Source organism: Petaurus breviceps, unplaced genomic scaffold, assembly GCF_028583685.1.
Source record: "Petaurus breviceps papuanus isolate PSGF00001 unplaced genomic scaffold, PetGlider_PUasm1.0 138, whole genome shotgun sequence".
In the NCBI taxonomy this organism is placed as follows: Eukaryota; Metazoa; Chordata; class Mammalia; order Diprotodontia; family Petauridae; genus Petaurus; species Petaurus breviceps.
The window spans coordinates 22753581-22777634 of NW_027185694.1; the positions used below are offsets into that span (position 1 = coordinate 22753581).

The 24054-nt window shown below is 41.2% G+C and overlaps 1 protein-coding gene across 2 annotated transcripts in view; it reads left to right on the forward strand.

The window, feature by feature from the left end:
• RAB11FIP3 (RAB11 family interacting protein 3) overlaps nt 1-20903 on the forward strand; it is a 172284-nt gene extending 151381 nt beyond the window's left edge. For both annotated transcript variants that reach the window (XM_069107918.1, XM_069107925.1), the window contains 6 exons: nt 3129-3269; nt 6323-6404; nt 13169-13306; nt 14108-14263; nt 14788-14928; nt 17588-20903. In XM_069107918.1, coding sequence (XP_068964019.1) covers nt 3129-3269; nt 6323-6404; nt 13169-13306; nt 14108-14263; nt 14788-14928; nt 17588-17701 — 772 coding nt within the window. In that variant the 3' untranslated portion in view covers nt 17702-20903. The remainder of the gene's footprint in view (nt 1-3128; nt 3270-6322; nt 6405-13168; nt 13307-14107; nt 14264-14787; nt 14929-17587) is intronic.
• The last annotated feature ends 3151 nt before the right edge of the window (nt 20904-24054 follow it).

The following is a 24054-nucleotide window of genomic DNA, read 5'->3' on the forward strand; positions in this document are numbered from 1 at the left end:
AGTTATGTCTTCAGTGCTTACTTAGCACAGTGCCTTGTACATAGTAAAGCGTTAATAAGTGCTTCTTAATTGACTTGCAACCCAAACAAAGTTGACGTACACACAGCTTTTCAAGACTATGACTATGGAACAAGCCAGATCTACTCATTCATTAGCATTTTGAGTGCTTTTAACCAGAACTTTAGAAACCGATTGCCATCAGTCTGCCTATAGTTTTCAAGTGCTCCCTAGGTAGAACAGGGCACTGTATTGAAAGCCTTGGCAAGTTACCCAAAAAAGCAGAAAACCCATTTCCTTTAAGCTCCCCACAAAGAGTGCGCCATGGAGTGATTTTGAGCATGGGAACTTTCCCATTCAAACTCAGTAACTTCCTTAACAAATGCGGTCTTAGGAAGACTTCATATTTCTATGCAAGGGTTATCATGGAATCAACTTATATCTCTTTCCTATAGAGATACTTAACTTCCCACAATTTTTTTTCTTAATTTCTGATTTCTGAATAGGCCAATTTGTTCTTCAGTCATTGGAGAATTGGAATGCATCATACTATTGTTCACATATGAATTTACTATTTCAAGAAAGAGGAATTTTTTTTTTAATTTTTCACCCCTCTGGCCTACCTCTCCCTTCCAACTCACATGCACAGTTATATACCTCAGTGGAGAAAACCACCCCAGGACCCAGACCTCTGGATGCACATTATAGACCACGGCTCAGGAAAATCTATACCATTGTAAAAGCTAAATGAAGGCATTTCCTGAAAAGGAAGAATAAAGAGAGTAGTGACAAATTATCTCTACCATCAGCCTCAGGCCTGGTGTGAGTGGAGAGTAGACACACAGAGTTCACAGGGGACAGGTACTCAGGTATAGAGCCCATGTGACTGGAACATCGCACCTCTGGAGCTCGAACCCTTCCCATCCACAGCCTCTGCTAGAGCCCGCCCCCTTGGGCCCGGGCAGAGGCTGCTCCAGGGGTGCTGCTTCACTGGTTGAGCATAGTGATCTCCCACCACCTCTAGTGCATACTCCAGACTGACTAGAGGCTTGGCCCTAGGGCCTTTTTTCTTCCAACAGACTCCTAGCTCCATGTGCTGGCTTCTGCTTCCCTCTGTAATTTGACTCTGAAGCTGGACTCTTTCAGGCTGAGTGCAGACATATTTCCTATGGCAGCATGCTTCTGATACAAATTCTCTTTCCAGTGGAGGAGAAAGGAAAAAGAAATCCCCTCACTGTTTATCAAACCCTTTAAAAGACACAAGGAAAAAAGTGAAGAGCAGAGAGGTTCAAGAACCTTCTTCAAGAGCTCTTTTTTTTGGACTGATTCCGTAACTCAGTCCCCTTTCTCTTAATGAAGTCTGACTGGTCCTTAGTCTTTGTCTATCCCCAGTTAAGTTACCTAACCTTTTCATGTGCAGATGAGCCAGCCAGAGGTCCTAAGGGACCTTGTTCTTGCACTTGTAACTTTATTCTAATGGATTGGGGGGGTGTGGGGGGGGAAACATAGTTGATTGGGATCTCTTGATTCACCCACCCCTTAATACATTCGAAAGTACTAACTCATAGAGGAAAATTAACTCAGTCTCAGGAGAGGATCTAGGGTTATTCGTCTCAAGGACTGTTAACAGCTAGTCAGAACCTGGCTGGTTGTTTCAACCTATTAAGATAATGAACAACTTTGAAATTTTAGCCAGAGGAACTCCTGTCAAGCAATGAAGCAGCTATTTAGCAGCTATCCTATATCATGTACTGTACTGGACACAGGAGATAACAAGCACAAAACCAAAAGAGCTCCCACCCTCGAGGAGTTCATCTTCTACTGGGGGAACAATATATACACATGTTTGTAAATGGGAAATTTATAAAAGAGTGGGGTGTCACAACTAAAATAATCAAAAAAGGCCTCATGGGAGTTGGCACTTGAGCTTTGAAGAAGACAGGAATTCTAAGAGGCAGAGGGAAGAATGGAGTAAATTCCAAGAATGGGGGCAGTCTGGACAAAGCACAGAGACAGGAGTTCTGGTATGGGAGGGGAGGGATAGCAAGAAGGTCAACTTGGCGATAATGTTCAGTGCATCAAGGACAGAATCCTGCAGTAACCTGAACGGGTAGGCTAGAACCACTTTATAAAGGGCTTTAAATACCAGGCATAGGACTTTGTGGGGTTTGTTTTTTATATCCTAGAAGCATGGTAGAGCCACTGGAACTTTTTGAGGAGCCAGCTTGTTCAGAGTGGTGCTTTAGGGTTATTATGATGGTAGCTCTGTGAAGGAAGGGTTGGAGAAGGAAGAGCTTGAAGCCAATGGCATGCCAGAAAGTGCTTCTGGTGTGAGTGGAAAACATGGCAAGGATGTGAGTTATATTGTGAAAGGAGAATTTGTAAGACTTAGTAACTAAATGAAGGTCATAGAGAGAAAAGAGTAACAGATAATTGTGAGGTTGTGAACTTGGATGACTGAAATCTGATGACCTTTGGTATTCAGAGGGCTCTCTCCTGTCTCCAAAGAGTTGTTTTCGAAATTGTATTTTTTAGTCAAAGGTGTTTTTTATATATCTAGGCACAAGATTTGTCCTGGCACAGTTGCTTTTTAAAATCAAAATAAAATCACAGAAGAAGGAATTTGTGTTTTGTTTGTTTTTAAGGAGCCTGAGTGACTAGAAGGCTGGTGATAAATACCCTTATCAGAAACTGGAAAGTTAACAAGAAGGGTGGGTTTGAGGGAAAAGACAATGAGATCCTCTCTGAAAGTATGGAGTCATTGAGTTTTTATCATATGTTCCACATCACAGGCCTGGGCTCTTGTTTTTTTGTACCAGCCTCATTTTGATTTTGAACTGAAGTGGTTGAAAACGTAGCTTCCAGCCTGCTTAGGTACATCCTTGAGCATTGGGTCAGATCTAAAAGCCTTGGAAGCCCATAAGATCCATAGAAAGTTTTGTACTGCTTTTATACATCTTGAATAACCTTTGCAGCAAGCTGTTTTGAATTATAGTAGCTTCTCTTTGACAATGTAAATGTTTTCTTCCAAGTTCCTGGGAGAGAGAAGGAAACAGGCCCTGTAGAAGCAAGCTGAACTAAAATAAGATTTTTGAGAAATGTTGATCTTCTCTCCCTCTCTGTCTTTAAAGAGCCAATGCCCTTGAGGAGCAGTTAAAGGAGCAGGAATTGAGAGCTGATGAGATGATCCTTGAAGAAATCAGGAAGCAGAAGGAACTCCTGTGCAAGATGGAGAGAGAAAAAAGCATTGAAATTGAAAATCTCCAAGCCAGGTATGGCATGACAAAAATAAGAGTATTGATAGTGAGAGATGAAACATGAATCAGATTTGTATAATAGAAGATCCTAGGTCAGTGTATGAATTACCTTGAAATATGCTATGTACCTTTCAATCCAACCATCTCATTGGCACTATGCACTGAAATCTTTTAATTTTATTTAAATAAAAGAGTAGGACCCTAAAATTTGTTTTCCCAGTTACCTTTCCTATCTTTATGGATTTTATCTACACATCCAGTGATTTCTTTCTTCCTATAAATTGCAAAAGCCTCAGGCCATTTGCATCATCCTTATGGGAATGGGATTGCTAACTGAGGGTTATGACAGAGAATCATTGTAAAATGTGGGGAGAGAGCAATTTTAAATGTGTATGCCTAAGACTGCTTCACTAACAGGCAATGATGATTTGTGCTTAAAGATCTTGTGTGAGACTGGGCTTATCAAGAAGGCCATGTATTCAACCTTTGGTCTTTTATCCCTGATGTTGAGCTCTCAAGTCAAGTTTTCCAGACCACTATGCTAGTCTACCTGAGATGTAGTGTTTATTAAAGAAATATCATTAAGAATAAAAACGGGGGCGGGGGGGGGGCGCGCGGCTAGGTGGCACAGTGAAAAGAGCACCGGCCCTGGAGTCAGGAGGACCTGAGTTCAAATTAGGGCTCGGACACTTGACACAAGAACTAGCCATGTGACCTTGGGCAAGTCACTTAACCCCAATTGCCCTCCAGAAAAAAGCAAAAAAAAAAAAAAGAATAAAAACAAGGAACAGATTTCTTTTTGGACTATGCAAATACAAAACTCCAAATATGCATTTCCTCTGTAAGTGCCAAATTGCATTTTCTTTTTTATTCTTTGCATGTGAATGTGATTACATGAGAGATAACATACTGTAATCTGAGTTATTGGAGATAGGTTCCAAGGTTGAACGAATTTTGCTATTCCTACATATGTTATGTTGATGTGCACATTTTCCAAATCTTGCCTTTAGATATATCAAAGTAAACACAAAGGAATTTGGGTGAGGAAATACCTTCTGTCTGTAGTCAAAACTATCCAGTTTACAATGTTCATACCATTCTGTCGAAGTTAAAGCATGAATCCTTCCTTTTGTTAGCAATCAGTAAACTACAAAAATGAAAAGCAGCATGTGCCATCAACAAAAATCGTACTTATAGTCAGTTTGTGTAACTGTTGTCAGGAAATGTATTCTGTAGAGGAAAGGATTTTCTGGCCTTTTTTTGAGAAATGTCTGTTGTGTCAAAACAAAAAATATATCAATAACTTTTTAAAAATGATTCCGTTTGGAGCCTCTCACAAGTGAGTGATCTGTCATCATTAGGAAAAAGAGCACTGGTGTCAGGCTGGGCATTTGGGTCAGAAAGTTTACCACTGAGGGTTCAGCAAAAGACGCTCTTTTTTTTTTTTTTTGGCCTTTTGGAGGGCAATTGGGGTTAAGTAATTTGCCCAAGGTTACACGGCTAGTGTTTTTTGTGTGGGTGTTAAGTGTCTAAGGCCAGAACCGAACTCGGGGCCACCTAGCCGCCCCCAAAAGACACTCTTAACCAGTGTTCATGTACCCCTTGGTGCTTATTTTTCGCTTTCCCTCAACCTTTTGATTCTTTCCGATTTGATCTCTTTATGTATTTTGATTCCTGTGAATTGCATTGTCCTTTGTGTAACCAATTCTATCTATGTTGCCTTAATGTGTTTCCTGTGGCTGCAAAACAAGTACAGGGTCACAAAAAGACCTTTTTTGGGGCACTGCCCTACTTACCAATTCATGTAGCCATCAAGCAGATTTCACATTAAAAAAATGGCAGGACAAATAGTCTTTTTACACTATTGGAAACCTAAAAATTCACTTTCCTATTTTTACAAGGCAGACAGTAAGGGAGGAGAAGGGAGCAGCAGAAGGCCATCCTGAATCTCAAAGGAGAACTTCTAGATCCAGATGGGAACTTTTCATAGTAATGACTAGTAATGATAGCCTGTAAACATGGCCCTCAGATGCTTTCAGTCAAGCTCTCAATTCAGTTGCTGCCCTATATGAAAATGTTGAGGTCAGCATGGGGTCAGTAGGACCCTTCTCACCTTTCTCAGTAAATTGCCAAGAATTTCGACTTCCAGACTGTAGCTTATTTTGTAAATCTATAGTAAAAAAGCAGAGAGGAAAATATATTTATTTTAACATTAGGGTTTATGAAGGGACAAACAACATTTGATGGTCCATATAGTCTTATGCCATGGTTAGACTCAAAACTCTCTTATCTGGCATAATCCATCTGGAGAAGTGGAGGGTAGTTCTAGAAATTGGAACAAGAAGGGACCTTAGAGATCCCCTTGATCTATATACTCCCCTCAGAGGAGGGGAGCTTTTTCCCCTAGGTGGGTTCACACTGATTCTGTCTAGAGTTAGAGCTCTCAGGACCAAGCTACAGTAGAGCAGTCTGTACAGACTGAAGGCCCAGATGCCTGTAACGGATACAGAGGTGCAGCCAAGCTCCTCCTAAATAATAGCAATTGAATCTCCTGCCCATGAAATATCTCTCTAGCTTCTTGATCTTGGTCATTCTAGACTTGTCCTAGAACTCACAGGCAGAAGAGAAGCAAGAAAAGGCTAGGTTTTTAATCACAGGAGAAAAGTGTTGACTACTTCTGAAACCTGGGGAAGACTATAATGAGGGTGGAGAGAGGGAGTTCTTGTTAAGGCATTAATTAAAGTTGTGTTATTGAGGGTTAAAAGAAGTCTAGTTAAATAAAATGAACATTTTATAAGAACTTAAAAGTTCTTAACAAAAAAATTTATCTTAACTTCTTTTCCTACATTAAAAAAATCCCTGCAATAATTTAGTTGGCCTGCAGTAATCAACAGTGGCTGTAATTTGTTGGGAGAATGAGAATTTCTGGATTCTGGAGTATCTCATATACAAGACTAACAAAAACCTTGCATCTCTGAAAGAGCTATGTTCTCTAGGGCTTTTGTCATAAACTTCTGTCTTTTGGTAAGCAAATGATGAAATTCTAAGCCTGTGCTATTTTCTAACAGATTACAGCAGCTGGATGACGAAAACAGTGAGCTGAGATCCTGCACCCCATGTTTGAAGGCCAATATCGAGAGGCTAGAAGAGGTGAGGGACTTCCCTATTTATGTATCTCTTGGGCCAGACACAAACTCTTCCCTTGCGTAGGCAAGATAGCTCGAAAGTGGTGCTTCAGGTTTGTCTGATACAGCAGCGACTTAGTCTCATTCATTCACTCAGCAAGCATTTGTCAAACATCAGACAAAGTGCCAGGCACTGTGATAGACCTGAAGGATAAAAAAACAAAATTAAGTAGTCCCTGTCCTCAGGACACGTAGACAGATCATAAATAAAAAGTAAATGCAAAGTAATTTTGGGAGAGGGGAGCATGCTAACAGCTGGAGGGATCAAGATAAAGTTTGCTTGAGAATTGACAATAGAGCTGAATCTTGAAGGGATTTGAGGGTTCTAAGAACCAGAGATAAGGAGGAAATTCATTTTGGATGAGGAACATAGCCTGTGAAGAGGCATAGAGATAGGAGTTGGAATATCATGTACCGGCTAGAACACAGAGCAAGTGAAGGGGGAGTGTCATCCTAAAAGTTGGCTGGACTCAGATTATATTTTGTCCCAGTGGCAGTAGGAACCTTGGGAATTTTTGGAGCAAGGAAGTGATGTATATTTTAGGAATTTCAGTTTGGCTGCTGTTGAAGATGGAGAGACTCAAGGCAAGGAAGCCAGTTTGGAGGAATTTATAATAATCCAAGTGAGAAATATGAGGGCCTGGACTCTATTGGAGTAGATATGGGGAGGGGGGAGCAAAAGATGTAGGGAGTAGAATCAACAAAATTTGGCAACTAATTGAAAATAGGGAACAAAGAAGAGAGAAGAACAAAATATAGCCAAGGTTGGTGACTGGTTATATCCTCAGCAGAAGAAGGGGAGTTAGGAAGAAGAGACATTTTGAGTTTGAGATGCCTATAAAACATCTGATTTGAAATGTCACATATGCAGTTGGTTTTGTGTCACCTGGAACTCAGAAGAGAGACTGCGATTGAATGTATTAATTTTGGGAGTCGTTAACATAGAAATGGTAGTTGAACTCATGGGAAGTGATGAAATCACCAAGAGATAGTGTAGAGAAATGACTCAGGACAAAGACGTAGGGAAGGGTAGGACATGTATGATGGTCCAAGAGAGAATCATGAGGTATAAATAACAGGCATGGCCAGACAGGTTGAAGAAAAGGCAAGAGATTAGTGTCCTAAGAACCTAAGTTGAAGAAATACCATCCAGGGAAAAGGGTAGTCATCACTCTCAAAAGTTGCAAGAGAAGTCAGAGGATGAGGACTGAGAAAGACAGATTACAAGAAGGTAAGAAGTGAAGTTACTGCACAAATAAAGTCAGTGTGGCTTAGAGCAGTAAGAAAAGAGTTAATTTTGCAACAAGTTTCTCTGATAAAGGTCTCATTTCTAAGATGTATATGGAACTGATTGATATTTATAAAAATAAAAGTCATTTCCCAATTGATAATTGGCATAGTCAGTTTGTAAGGGAACAAATCCAAGCTATTTATAGCAATATGAACAAGTATTCCAAATCACTAATAAATAGAGAAATGTAAATTAAAGAAACCCTGAGGTTCTATCTCATACTCTTTGGCAAACTTGACAGAAAAGGAAGATGACAAATGTTGGAGAGTCTGTGGGGAAATGAGCACATTAATGTACTGTTGGTGGAGCTTGAACTGGTAGAGCCATTCTAGAAAGTAATTTGAAACTATCCCCCAAAACTTACTAAATTGTGCGTACCCTTTGACTCAGTAATACCACTATTATAACCATATGCCAAAGAGAGCAAAGAAGGAGGAAGGTGACTCAAATGTATAAAGTGTTTGTAGCAGCTCTTTTTTTGTGGTGGTGAAGAACAGGAAACTAAGAGGGTACCCATCATTTGGGGAATGGCAAATGAATTATGATATATGAAGGTAAGGAATTCGATTGTGCTCCAAGACACAGACCTCTAAGACACAATTCTATTGTGCTCTAGTTTTTTTAACTATGGGTTGTGACCTCATGTGGGGTTGCAAAAAACTTGGCAACAGTAAAAGGTTTTTGAATGTGCAACAAACAAAAATTAATTAATCAAATGTGTAATGAATCCAAAGTGTTTGTAGTAGTGCTTGCCAGCATTGCATCTTGTAACTTCACTGCAGTCTTGGTTCTGAACAAGAAAACATGTGCACTTTGCACTGCACATGCCCTCAGCCCATGCAACTCCTGTGAACTCTAAGGAAATGCAAAAAGGGATCCGGAATGGAAAAAGTTTAAGAAGCCCTACCCTAAGAAATGATGAAGGGGATGGTTCTGGAGAAACCTTGGAAGACTTGTATGAAATGATGTAGGATAGAGTGAGCAAAACCAGGAGAAGAATTCATACCATAACAATGACACTTATACCATAACAAGCAACTTTGAAAGACTTAAGAACTCTGATCAATGAAATGATCGACCCTGATTCCAAAGAACCGATGGTGAAGAATGCTGCCCACCTCCTGGCCAAAAGGTGATGCACCGAACATCCAGAATAAAATGGATGTCTTTGGACATGGCCAATATGGGAATTTATTTTGCCTGAATATGTACGTTTGCTACAGAGTTGTGTTTTCTTTTCTTTTATGAACAATTTTTATTGAAGATTTTCATCTTTGAAAACAAAAGAAAACACTTGTGTTTTCTTTTTCAGGGTGTGGGTAGGGGTAGCAAGAAAAGTATGGGAGGGGGAGAAAATGAATGTTTGTTCATTGAAGAAAATAAAATTTAGTTAAAAATAAGTTAATGAAAGGAGAGAAAATGGAGGAAACAAGTGCTGCTGACTTTTTCCCTAGGAGTTTGGCTGAAAAATGGAGGAGAATTATAGGAGAATAGCTATAGCAAATGGTAGGGGCAAATGAAGACTTTTCCCAAAATTTTATTTTAGATTCAAACACCAGAATACAAATAGAAAATAGAGAAAAGAAACAAAAACATATAATAAATTTAAATATTGGAACTTAAATGCAAAGTTAGAAAGAAATAAAAGCATGTCATGTGCATAGCAGAACACAAGAGAGGATTCAAAATATGTAACAATAAATTTTCATTTCAAGAAAGCCTATATGATAAATAATACTTATATTGAGAATGGTCCATCTTAGCTTCCTTGTGAATTTTCTTTTGTTCTCTACTGTGTACTTTTTTACTTTGTTCTCTTTTCCCCTTCCCCAACCCCCCCCACCAGAAGGCCACAATAAAGTTTAGATATGTTTCTTTATAACTATAAATATATACACAACCTCCCCCACCCCCCCAGAAGGTTAAAATAAGGTTTAGATACATACATACATACATATATACACATACATTCATATATACATATACATATACATACATATATAGACATATACATTCCCAAACCTATTCTACTTCTGATCTTTGTTTTTATGTATGTGCATATCTCTTGTTTCCTATCCCTCCCGCCTCTGCTACTTTACTTTTGCCCACTACCTTGCCCTCCTATGACTTGCCTACCTACTTTCCCCTATCTTCCCATTCCCATAAATCTAAATACCTTTCTATACCTCTATTTACCTATTCTCTCACCCTCTGAAGATCCCTCCCTTTTTTTTTTTAAGGATAGGACACATGTGGACATGTTTATAGGTTACAGGGATGGATCTAGTGGATTAGGAGGTATTGAATATTAGCTGGGATAATCTTTTATTTAACATTTTTATTAAATTACTTATTTTTAGTTTTCAACATTCACTTCCATACGTTTTCAATTTTCTCCCCCTCCCTCCCCAAGAAGGCTTGCAATCTATATGGGCTCTACATATACATTCCTATTAAACACATTTTCACATTAGTCATGTTGCACAGAATAATTAAAACAAATGGGAAAAACCATGAGAAAGAAAGAGGTCACATTTGAACTCAGGTCCTGTTGACTCCAAGGCTGGTGCGCTATTCACTGTACCACCTAGCCACCCCTAGTCATAGAACTTCTCTAAGTAAGAGCATAGAAGGTGGTGGGAATCTGGTGTTGGAGCTTAGAAAGGCATGAATAGCAATAAGACAAAGGAACAAAGGCTACATGTATGGATAGTATGTGGTTGAATTGATTACAGTTGTAGGTAAAGGGACTACTTTGGGTAAACTCACTTGGAAGCAAGTATTTTGAGCCCCCAGAATATACTCTTTGTTTACACATACGATTTTGAGAAGATGTCAGAATATGCCTTCCCTCTCACCTCTTTTACAGCCAAAAGGGCTTTGGAGTAGAAGCAATGATGGGGATTAGGTCTGCACACATGGAGGTACTAAATAATGAATTCTCATGAAAAGGTTCTACTAGTAGTGTATTACCCTGGCCAGATGACTCAGTTGGTTTAACATAGAGCAGATGAGTCCAAGGACATGGGATGGACCCCAGTAGAGGCCAGGGATCTTGACTGAACAGAATCTTCACTGTTTGAGGGCTATAAGTGCCTTCTTAACTCAGACCAGATGTCTCACCAGTTCATGTTCTTGCTGTCTCGGTGTAGCCCATCCCAGCTCCTGGAAAAGCAAATGATTGGGTATTATTAATGTTGCCTTGAAATATGAAGGATCTGACACTTGAAAAGATACCTTGTTCTTGATTGGTCCCTAGCTTTTACTTTAATGGTGAAATTTAGAGGACCAAACTAATTAAAAATGATTGCTACCTTCAGTGAGATGGGGAAGGGCTCTTTCCCAATACATATATAAACTTCAACCCCAAATCTAATGTCTTATGATTCTTGGACTTTTAAAGGACAAAAATAGCAAAAAGCATAATAAAATCATTTTAAAATTCACAATGACCTTTTAAAAATTCAAGTTCCAAATAGTTCATTTCTCTCCTTTACTTTTCCTCCTTTATGCGACTCTGACTGCAGCCCTAAAATCTGCCTTAATACTGACAGTCTTCAGATCCCTCTTCAGAGATTTTCTAGAATCTTAAGTGTCCAGGAGATCAAATAAGTGATCTTCGTTCTAGCCTGTTCTTCAGCAATCTAAATCTCCAGTTCTTCCTCTGTAAAGATGCATCTGCAATCCAACCCTAAGAACCTTTTTTTGTTCTTGAGTCTTTTGTGCTTTGGTATAAACCAAAATCCACTCCATACCTTTAGAGATCTTCAGACTATTTCCCTGCTTCTGGGAAATGGAGTAAGTCCTGCCACCTCATGGCAGACGCAATAATGAAAAGCTTCCTAGGTTAGACACTACCTTTAAAAACAAATCAGTAATGTACCGTGAAATTCTTACCCCCACTTCACCCCACCCTCTTAAAAAAGTTATTATTTGTGATTAAACTCATCATCAGTAGCATTTAGTTTCCATCCAAAGCAGGTTATCCAGAATGGTCTCAGCTTTCTGGGAATCTTCAGCTAGATGCATGCACACGCACACACACACACATGTGTGTGTGTGCATTATGCACTACACATGTACACACAAAATTATGTATATCAGGGACAAATTAATGAATGACATATAGTGAAAGTGAGGCAGGCACAGTATGTTAGAGCTGTTTAATTTATATAATGCTTCTCCTAGAAAGGCCCTTTACTAGGTAAATATTAGCCCTTCTGTGAGCAACAATTCAGTTCAACAAATGTTTATCATACTACTACTTATATACAAAGCATTGTGCTAGATGCTAAAGATGAAAAGATAGATATGGAACTTACATTCTAAAAAAGAAGAAAGACTAAGTACATAAACATCTGTGATATGAGGAAGAGTGAGATAATTGCAAGATAGAAGTCTAAGCAAGGTGCTATTAAAAATTTGAGGCGGGGTGGCTAGGTGGTGCAATGAATAGAGCACCACCCTGGTGTCAGGAGGACCTGAGTTCAAATCCGTCCTCAGACACTTACACAAAACTAGCCATGTGACCTTGGGCAAGTCACTTAACCCCAACTGCCCTACCTTCCCCCTTCCAAAAGACCAAAAAAAAAATTTGAGGAAAGAGAAAGCTCTTTGATCAGAACAGAGAAGAGGTCAAGGAGAAAAATAATAGGAGAGGCTTTCTGAAGCAAGTTATACTTGAGTTAGCCTTGAAAGAGAAAAGGCTTCGACAAACAAGAGATAAGGCAAAGGGAATGGTTGGGCTTGGGGGAGCTATTCTAAGCATGGTAGAAAACAGTAGCAAAGGCATGAAGGTAGAAGAGAGAGAAAGATAAAGAGTAAGAGACTAAAAGCAGTCCAGACCAGCTAGAACATAGAGTACATGAAAGGGTATGATACGGGTAGATTAGAACCATATTGGACAGAGCCTTGAAAATCAGGATCATCTCTTTATACTTCTTCAATAGATCATAGGGAGCCACTGGAGATTTTTAACCACAGGTGACATGATTAGAGAAGTATACTAGGGAGATTATGTTTGAGTTCTGTAAAGGATGGTTTTAAGGAAGCAGTAGATCTATTGAGAGGCCATTACAGTAATCTAGATGAGAAGTAATGAGAACCTGAATAGCGGGGTGATTGTGGCAGAAGTTGAAAGCAAAGGTTATATATAAAAGATATTGGATTATTGGATAGGCCTGCTACTAACTGTATACACAGGATGAAGGAGAGGGGAGAATCAAAGGTGACTCCCAATTACAAGCCATTGATATAATTTAGTCAAGAAATGGCCTCCAGTAAGTATGGAAGATGAAGAAATTCTAATTGGATATAAAATGAGTCCTAGCAGGCAGAATGAATGGGCTCGTATTTGGTGAGATCAGTGTCTCTTTGGTTGGATTCAGTGTTAATGTGGTATATGGGGCATGGGACTTTGCTTTTTCTTTGTTTTTCAGGAAAAGCAGAAATTGCTGGATGAAATAGAAGACCTAACCATTCAACTCAATGAAGAACAGGAAAACAAAAGGAAAATGGGAGACAAACTGAGTCATGAAAGGCATCAATTTCAGAAAGACAAGGAGTCAACCCAGGAGGTGAGAATACTATAGAATAGTCATATGTGAATGTTGCCTCCATGAAATCTAGCAAACCGCAAATATTATACCCCAAGTAAAGTACTGAGCCATGACTGTCATCTGTAATAGGAAGTGTTCCCACTGAGGTAGGAACAGTGTTGGCACTGATATTTGGTTGATCCATATAGTTCCAAACTAGTAATCGATTCCTATCCCTACATTGTTGCCACCCCCTTTTTCCCTCATCAGTCCTGGCCTCCTTCTTCAGGCCTTTGTCAGAACCCCACCTATCTCAGTACACCAGCAACAGCTACCTGTGGTCTGAAAACAAGCTGTGATCTTTCCCCTTTAGTGCCAGACATGAACTTAGTAAAAAGTCAGCAGGCAAAAATCTAAGGTCAGCTATGACCAGTAGTGTTAGTATGTACGTAAAAGGAATCAGAGCATATCTGCATGGATTCTTGTGGGATTTTAGGACTTGGAAGGAAATATTATCTGTGTATCTTCTTATATTATCAACCGATGTTAACTGGTAGCAAAATTAATTCATTTGTAATGTTTTGTCTCTTAATGCAAAAAGTAATTCATTTCAGCCAGTATTTACTACATCTCACTTTTAGTCTGCTTTTCTGGCTGAAGTCCATATTAGGGTGGAAGTGGGGAACACTTATCTTTTACCCCTGGAAGTTTAACTTCCTAAGCAAAGTATGAGTAGAGATGAATCCAATCAAGGTTTATTTGAAGTCACTCTGTAAAGCCTCCACAGGCCTTCAGAGTCCTGTCTTCCATGAAACATTCATCTTTTTGGTTGCCTTACAGCTGATTGAGGACCTCAGGAAACAGCTGGAGCATTTACAGCTGTTTAAGCTTGAAGCTGAGCAAAGACGGGGCCGGAGCAGCAGTACAGGGCTCCAGGAATACAACAGCAGGACACGAGAGACTGAGCTGGAGCAGGAAATCCGCAGGTTGAAGCAGGTATTGGAACAGACAGGCAAGGCAGGCAGAGCTCTGTCACCAAAGACAGGAAGGAATCTCCACTAAAAGCTTATGTAGAAATGCCTGTCTTCACTTCTTGTCCTTCCCTTGGATTTCAGGATGGTGCTCCCTCCCTCCCTCCCTCCTCTCTCTTTCCCTCCCTCCTTTTTCCTTTCCCTCCCTCTCTTTCTCCCTCTCTCTCTGTCTCTCTCTCTCTCTGTCTCTGTCTGTCTGTCTCTCTCTCTCCCTTCCTCTCTTGCTCACTCTCTCTTTCTCTCTCTCATTCACTCTCTTTCTAGCACTCTCTCACTCTTTCTCTGTTTCTTCCCCCTAGACAATATCTGACCCATAGCCAGGGAAATTGGTCACCATAAGAATGACATTTGTACTACCTCTGTTCTATCAGTGATTAACTTCCCAGGACTTCTTTCCCTCTAGGATGTAGAGTTAAACATGCTTTCAGGATTGACTTAGTACCTCAAACAGGATCAGGAGTGATGGTTTAATGTTTTTCTTATAACCAGGATAATCGAAATCTAAAGGAGCAGAACGATGAGTTAAATGGGCAGATTATAAACCTCAGCATCCAAGGCGCAAAGAACCTCTTCTCTGCCTCTTTCTCCGAGTCCCTGGCGGCCGAGATCAGCTCTGTTTCACGTGATGAGGTAGTGAATCAGTGTTGTAAATTCACTTTTGGAGGCCCAGCCCCTAAGCCATTTATCTTCCCATCGAGTCATGCTGCAGACTGGAATTATCATATCATCTGGTCCCCTCACTTTCACTGATGAGGAAATTGATCCTCAAAGAGGTTAAGTGACTTGCCCAAGGTGTCAGTGCCAATAAATGCTTGAGAGGAGACTCAGGCCTTGTAAATCCCATCCCACTGCTTCTTCCACTAAATCGTGTTGCCTCACGTTCGTTCCCACTGAAACTAACAGTGTTGAAGCTTCAGTGCTAATGTTTGTAATCTTGGTCTTAAGTTCAGTGTGCATTTTTGTCCTGCCTGATTTGTGATTATGATTTTAGATTCATTTTTGTTTTGGATTCAGTTTTGTCTTGGTCTTTCATTTACCCAGGAAATTCTAGAGTTACATGAAAATCACTAGTTAGTAACCATTTACTAAGCACCTACTATGTGCCAGGCATTGCTCAGTGCTGGAAGTACAAAGGAAGGTAAAAGACAACCCCCACCCCCAAGGAGCTCACAGGTGGAGACAACATGCAAACAGCCGTGTACAGACAAGTTAGATATAGGATAAACTGGTGATAATGAACAGCATTTGGGGTACTGGGAAAGTCATCCTGTAGAAGATGGGGTTTTAACTAGGATTTGAAAGACTTGAAGGAAGGCAAGAGTTCAGCATGAGGAGGGAGAGCCTTCCAAGAGTAGGGAACAGCCAGGCTCTGGAGTTGGAAGATTGAGTATCTAGTTTGGGGAATAGCAATAAGACCAGTGTCACCAGATTATAGATTAGAGTTGGGGGGGGGGAGTGTAAACTGTATGAAGACTGAAAAAGTAGAGGAAGTGCCAGTTATGAAGGACTTTGGATATCAAAAAGAGGATTTCATGTTTGATCCTGGAGGTATTAGGGTGCTACTGAAGTAGGGGACAGTGGCTGACATGGTCAGACCTGAACCTTAGGGGGATCAGTTTGTCCGCTGAGTGGAAAATGGCCTGGTATGGGGGAGAGACTTGTGTCAGGGAAATAACCAATACAGTCCAAGCATGAGATGATGAGGGCCTGCACCAAGATGGTGGCAGTGTCAAAGAAGAGAAGGAATCACATCAGAGATGTTTTGAAGGTAAAATCATCAGCCCTTGGCAACAGATTGGATACAGACTGGGGGTAAGAGAGAGTGAGGAATAGAGGATAACAGCTCTTTGTTTTTGAGAATATGATACCCTTGACATAATAGGGAGGTTAAGAAGAGGTGATCATGTTGGGGGAAAGATGATGAATTTGGTTTGGAACGCATAGAGTTTAAGGTGTCTACAGAACATCCAATTCACGGTGTCTGATGCTAGTTGGATACGGGAGACTGGAGGTCACCAAATTCAGTCTTCTGATGTTACAGTTCCCTACATTTCTTACCAATTTCCCACGTTGTTGACGGTGTAACAGTTAAAAGAGAGGATAAATAAACCTGCTAGCGTAGAAGAGGGCGCTGTTTGGCCCCTTTTGACCTCTCCTGCAAGCCATCTTCCAAACTGCTTTTCTCCATTCTTCTCAGGGATATCAACATGAATGGGAATCCCAAAGATGTCTGCATCATTACCACATGCAGATTTTCACAGAGTTTCAATGATGAGGAGGTGTCTTAAAACCAGATAAATTTATCATGTCGCCTATGAACACCCTTGTTGAATGTGTGTATGTACTAGAGAAAGAAAGATAATTAAATGCTTTGAGGATAACTTAGAGTGACCTTGTGAATGGTTCTTAAGCATTTTTAAATTCAGTAAAACTCCTCTTTCTCACCAGTACCCTTCACCACTCTCCCTAAAACTCCTTCCCAAAGCTCAGCGATCTGTCTCCTAGAGGCAGAGAAGTGTAGTGGGATAAGAACTGACCTTGGAGCCCATAGAGACTTTGCTAAGAATCCTGACTGACTTTGACACTTACTAGTTGTGTGACCACAGGCATCTTGTGCCTTTCCCAGCTCTGGTTTCCTCATCTGTAAAATCAGGAGAAGCAGTGTGGCTTAGTGGAGAGAAAGCTAGACTGGAGTCAGGAGGACTTGGGTTCAAATCCTGCCTCTGACCTCTACTGGCTGTGTGACCCTGGGCGAGTCACTGAATCTCTCAGTGTCAAGACAAGGAGTTGCCAACTTGTGTTCCTCACTGGAAATTCTCTCCACCAATTAAATCATGGACCTAGTTTTTTTTTTTTTTAATGGGGATAATAATTCTTATAGTAGCTTCCTCACAGGGTTATTCTGAGAGTCAACTATGTTAATGAATGTGAGATGCTTTGTAAAACTTAAAGTGCTGTGTACATATCGACTATTACAATTAGTGTTGTCAGACCACTTTGCAGCCTTTCACAGTTCCCATCATTTTTCACAGGCTGTATAGTCTCAGAGGCCTTTGTGAGCAGAGACAAGGAAGGCCCAAGGGGTAGGGGTAGGGAAGATAGGCTGAGACCAGTTGCCTGGGGTGCCATTTGCTCTTCCAGCTTCCACCAAATAAATATCTGGACCTCCATAACCCGCATCCTCAGTAACCCCTCTGAAATCCTCCATGACCCACCATGGGTCAAAACCTAATCCCCCAGCATGAAAAACCCAGGCTCATAATAACCCACCTCTTCATTTTCCCTGCAGCTGATGGAGGCAATTCAAAAACAGGAAGAGATCAACTTCCGTCTCCAGGACTATATTGACAGAATCATTGTGGCGATCATGGAAACCAACCCCTCTATCTTAGAAGTGAAGTAAAGGAATGCAATGCTGCCCCTCCAATCCTGGTGACCCAGTGTGACCTTGCTGCTCTGAGCTCCAGGAGGCCCTGCTAAGGTCTCATCTCCATCGAGGGGCAAGGAGGATCACATCCCATTGCCTGAACCAGCCCAGAGCAATTGAGAGAAAAGCAGATACAGCTTTGGTTTGGGGGACCACCCTTGCTTGACTTAGCAGGGTGAAGGGGAATGTAGTCAAGCAGAACGAGAAGCAGGGGGAAGATGGAGGAATGGGAAGGAGGAAGAACATGGCCTCCTAGCCAGTGGCACCATCTCAGTACGAGGTTAGAGAGACAGGCAGTGATTCAATGAGTGTGATTTGATTCTCCACCTTTATTCTGGCAGATTCCTTTCACTCTTGAGAGAGAAAGGTTCTCCAAGCATCTTGCCATATTAGATAGACTAGTTAGAGAGGTTCCTTCTGACTCCAGCGAACCAGTCCACTATGAATCCCTCAAAGCCCCCTTAAATTCTGAAATGCTTGCGCTTCTCCAGCTCTTTGGGTCCCAGTCTCCCTCACAGGCAATGTGCAGGCAGGTCTGCAGGTGTAGAAGAGTGCTTTGACTCAGTGCTTCTAAGGTGCTTGTGCGGGTCGGTTCCTCCCTTAAGCCTTGCTTGGCTTCTGCCTCCACGCTTCAAGAACATTCCTGGAAAGTGACTGGCTGATTTTTAGTGGAGTAAAAGGGAAAGGAAGCTGTTAGACTTCCTCTTCAGACATGCGCTGTGTATTCTGACTTCTTTTTGAACCCTTCTGTGAAACATGTGATCCCGGCAGTTCCTATTTGAGGTCAAGTTGATTCAATTTCACACCAGATGTAAAAGCGTGTTTGCAGCTGTGTACCCAGCTCCTTTTTCCTCTGCTCTAAGCAAATACAGTTGTAGCCATGAAGGAGATGGATGAGACTGAATTACAGCTTACTAAAAGATATTGGAAGGGACCGGATAGAACAGTGTGTTAAAGTAGAAATGTGGTTATGAACTCTTGTAAATGGCCTGTTTTTTCTCTTGAGGTAGATTGAGGGGAGCTAGGCTTAGTTTACGGCTGTTGGAACCAGACTGGTAGCAGATTCCCCCTCCCCGATTCCTTTCCTATACTTCCCTTTGCCCGTGTAGCCTTAGAATTGCTCAGGCATGCATCTCACAGCAAAAATTGGGCACACTGCACCTTAACCAAGGTTCTGCCTCATCTGTCCCTTGCTGTAGTGTAGACAAAGAAACATTATCATGAGGACCTTCAGGAGTCAGTCATGTTCAGGATTCAAGGATTATTGGCACTTAGTCAGGAATCCTTTCAGGCCCTGATAGCTGAGATCTTGGGGGCAGGTGTGGCTTATTGCAATAATCCTTTTGGGGCAGGCTCTGTTAGTGATATTTTGAAACTATACAGAATTACCCTTCTCCAACTCACCTTCACTATTTCTGATATAAAGCTTATATTCCTCTCAAAATCAGTTGAGAGAATGGGCTTTTGGTTTTATATTTAGTTCTTTTTCTTCAAAGTAAGAGAGAGAGAGTATCTCCATTCTACTGGTTTGAGTACTATAAGTACCTTGATATCTCCCAGACAATAGTAACATTAGGGATCCAGCCTTATCCCGCATTCCAGTGGATTGATGGTGGTGGGAAGATAATTCATTGGAAATTAACTTCAGATATTTAGGAGACTAGATTCCCCCCCCCCCCCCATTGGACACTTTAACATTAATCATGGCTCAGTTGTTTTTTAAATACAAAAAGGCTCAGAGAGGGCCATGTGAGATCCACTCCTAGGTGAAAGTGGCTGGCTTTTAGGATCTTCTTTTGACTTTTGGGTCTCTAGACAGTCAAATGATAAGATTCCAGCCTCCCAGCAAGGCTTAGGACCTCACTGACCCATGCCTCAAAGAGCCAATTATTAGTGTGTGTTATCCTGCTGCTGGTAGAATAACCACAGCCACTGCTGCTTTGGGGAGCACACTCATATCTGATTTGCAGAGTAATTTTTCTACATCTGCCCCACAGGGGAAGTGTGGACTTTTCTGGGCTTTGTGTTATACACTTTAAGGGGCCATAAAACAGGCAGACAACTCTCTGAGCTGGATTTCCTTCCCACCCATGTTGTTGGTTTTTGTGCTTGTTCCTTCACCACGGTGTGTCTTTTGGCAAGACGAGAGGGAGACCAGAGTTAATCAATCCCTGCCTTAGAAAGTAATGGGTGACTGGAAGTAGTTGACAGTGGCATTCCAAAGGCAAAGGTTGAATGGAAAAATGTCATCCCTGAATATCTGTGAAATGTACTTTAAAAAAAAAATCCTCCTTCCCCTGAATTCTTCCTTTCCTGGTCTCTTCCATTTCCCTCCTTCCTGTCCATTCCTTCCCCACCTCCTCCCACCCACTCCCCACAACCACCACTGGCCTGGGTTGGGTTGTGCTTCCAGATTCCTTAAGACTTTTCATGAAGTTGCCACTAGATCACCTGCTGCTTTGGCATGTCCGCCTGGAGATTCCACAAGGCGTGTTCCCCAGACTCCACCTGGTCCTTCTGAATCTGAGCACTGAGCCATGAGGCCTTCCCTTCTTCCCTTTCACAACCTGTCCTATTCCCAATCAGTATTTTTCCCTTCCTGTGAGTATGGGTATGTGTGCACACCCCATCCTTTCCCACCAAGATTTAAGATGTTGCCTCGTAATTTTTGGAAAAGCTTTGGGTGTAAATCAGTATATACTGGGAGGAGAGATTTTTCTATCTTGTAGAGTAGGTATTTTTTATAGACTGAAGGTTGATCAATTTTTTAATACTTTCAAGAGAGAAAACTGTATCTGTGTATACACATTAAATATATATATATATGTATAAATATATAAATATTGAAGCTCAGCCTTTCTCCACTTGGGGTAATGTATCCCTGGTGACACGCAGCCTTTTTGTTTTCTGTTGATCACTAAGAGGTACTGTAAATGTAAATATGACTCGCCGGGAAAAGCTTAAAGACAGAACAAAAACCAACAAGCAAACAAACAAAAGAAAACAAAGCACTGACTTGACCACTGACCATGCTTTAACCCCCTCTCCCCCAAGGAAAATGACTTCCAGATGAAGTTCCTGGGCCCCTGGTATGTGAAAGGAATGCCGAAGAAAAGGCGACCAATGTGGTCTTCAATGATGCACCGATTCCTATCCGATTAAAAGCTATTACCGTCAATGGCTGGGCCCTTCTCTTTTTCTTTGGAGGGTAATGGGTGACTGTGTGTGTTTATGGTTGGGGTTCAGCATGCTTGTTCTCCCCAAATCTGTTGGCATTCCAGAGATGATAATGACATTATCAGTCCTGCCCCAGGTAAGGAAACTGATGTTCCAGGAGATGAAGTGACTTACAAGTCAATGATAGACCCAGGAGGGGAACTTGGCCCTTCTGATTCCTTACCCCCACACTTCTCCTCCTGCTTCTCCAGAGTAACAGCTCATGCTAGCAGGTACAAAGCACCTTACCCTCATTATCTCCAAAGGGGAAATGCAGGAGTCACACCAAAGGTGGATACTGATCTCCTCTGTCACATACCGGCTGTGTGACCTTGGGCAACTTACTTAACCTCTCTGGGCCTCAGTTTGTGTCTCTAGAAAACTAGGGGTTGGACTACATTGATTCTAATATTTCTACCCCTTCTAATTCTGTGATGTTCACAAGGGTTATGTGATCAAATGGGTTTATGTCAAGCTCTCTGTGAATCTTATACCTTAACAAAATGCTATATAATGACAGTTATTATTAACAGCAATAATGGTAAATGAGACTAGATGGAAAGCGTTTTTCCAGCTCTGAAGCACTGTACTGTAAAACACAAAATATGGTTATTGGTTGAACGAACAATAGAATCTGAGGTCAGAATATCTGCGAATTTGAGACCTCCACTGTTGCTTTTATACTTGCAGATATTTTATCACAGATGTGTTATTGAATATTTTTATATATTTTACACACGACGATGTCGTGTAACAGGTACCATGCGAGGCATGACATGTAACAGCATTGTTGTTATGTGTAAACATGTGAATGACATGGGGACATGAAATGGCATGTGGTGGCTTATGATGTGACATGTGACAGCCCACCGGACCAGACAGAATACTGGGATCAGAGCACAGGTGTTAGAAAAAGCCCCGGGCGTGGAGTCAGGATGATGAGTGAAGAGGGCAGATTCTTTCAAAACCAAGGTCTTACAAGAACTCCAGGTCATTGAATGTTATTTTACTTTGTTTCATTTGCCCCAATCAGCATACCACTGCAATGGAAAGGTAGCTGTGCCTGCCGCAACATGACTCCTTGGGACCCTTGTTAGGGGCTGAGTGTATAGAGAGCTTCACACCTGCCTGACTTCCTGAAATGATTAAATCTGACAAAGTCTTCTCCAGTTCAGGAGTTCTTAACCTGGAGTCTGTGAACATTTTGAAAAAATTCCCTATTTTGATAGGGTACCTAAGGGATGAAGCAGATAGAGCACTGGGCTTGGAATCAGGAAGACACATATTCCTGAATTCAAATTTCTCCTCAGATAATTACTGGCTGTGTGGCACTGGAGAAGGAAATGTCAAACCACTCCAGTACCTTTACCAAGAAAACCCCAAATGGGGTCACAAAGAGTCAGACATGACTGACACAACTAAACAACAACAATAATATTTTGGTAATATTTTCAATACAATTGGCTTCCTTTGTAATCCTATGTACTTTAACGCATTTTATTATTATTTATTTTTTGTCATAGTTGCTTTACTTTTAATAATGAGAAACCGTAAACAAACTATATATCCAACCACTGGAAATGACTGGATAAATTGAGGCATTCCATGGAATATTGCTGCCTATTAAAAAATGTAAAAATTTAAAAAAAAAAAACGTAAAGTGATGTAGAGCAAACTATGAAAAAGAGTTTTTCAGTCCCTGTATGAAACGGTTAATCTGGGTGGAGCATGTCTGACCCAATGTGGTAACTGAGGCTCTTGCTGAAACCAATTTCAGTAAAGGGTAACTGGGTCACAAATCCATGTGACACACTTTATGATCACAGGTATTTTAATTTTGAAAACAGGTTTTGGTTCTGCACTTAATGTTTTGATTGCTTTTAGCATATCAACTAAAATGCATAACCTTCTTGAAAAAAGCAATGTTCAAACTAAATCTTGAATCGATCTAAAGTGAACTACAGAAAAAACTTTTAAAACATTATTCAGAGAAAGGGTCACACAGAAAGGTTAAGAACTCCTGATCTAGGCCATTTACTTCCTTCCCCATCCTCACCACCACCTCCTTAAGACTAGAATTCTTAGTGCCCTTGACAGATATTTCTGTTTGGACACTATCCATACCAGAAGTGTTTCCAGCTACATAGACCTGCCAAGTCTGGGACTCTGCTAGCAAGGCCCTGAAGACCCTTGGGTCACCTCCACCCACAATGAAGCATGACTTTTAGGCCAGGGATTTCCTAAGAGACTCAGGATCACATGGACCCTTGAAGCAAAATATCAGAGAAATCACCTGAATACAGCTTAGGTGTGGTTTGGATCTAGGTCTCTCCCATTGTGAGTAACAAAATCCCCTTCTCCAAAAGTGCTCAATGTACAAACATGGGTATCAAGTTTGGGATAGCTTTTATTTCAGCTACCACTGAAACATGTGTTTCAGAAGACTTAGGCCTCCAGGGACAAATATGGGAAACATGCAAAACATTCAAGTGGCTAACACATACAGTACTTTGAGGTTTGTATTATCTCACTTGGTTCTCACAGCAGCACTGGGAGGGAGGTGCTCTTATAATCCCCAATTTACACCTGAGAAAGGAAACAGGCTGGGGGAGGGGGAAGCCTGTAGAATGAGGTGCCCAGGGTCACACTGCTGTTAAGTGTCTGAGGCAGGACAGCCTTTCCCTGAAGGTAAGGATCCCACCCCTGCCCTAGACTGAACAAATATTCTCAATTCACTTCAGACCTGGGAAGTTCTGTATCTCCTGGCCACTCATAGCATGGCTTTATTCCTTCAGCTGAGAGTCCTTCCAGTTGGTGGTCCTTTGAGAAGCATGTTAAGGAACGATTGCTTCATAACAGCCCTTCAAATATTTGTAGACAGCCATTATGACCCCCTGAATCTTTTTTCCCCCCGGCTAAACATAACCAACTCCTTCAACTGATAGTAATATGTCATGAACTTGGGGCCCTTCAGCATCCTGTTTGCCCTTCTCTGAACACTCCAGCTTCTCAGTATCCTTAAACAGTGATGCCCAGAACTGACACAGTAATACAGATGAGGTCTGATAGACCAGACTACAGTGGAATTATGTTAGGTTTGGTGTTTGTTTTTG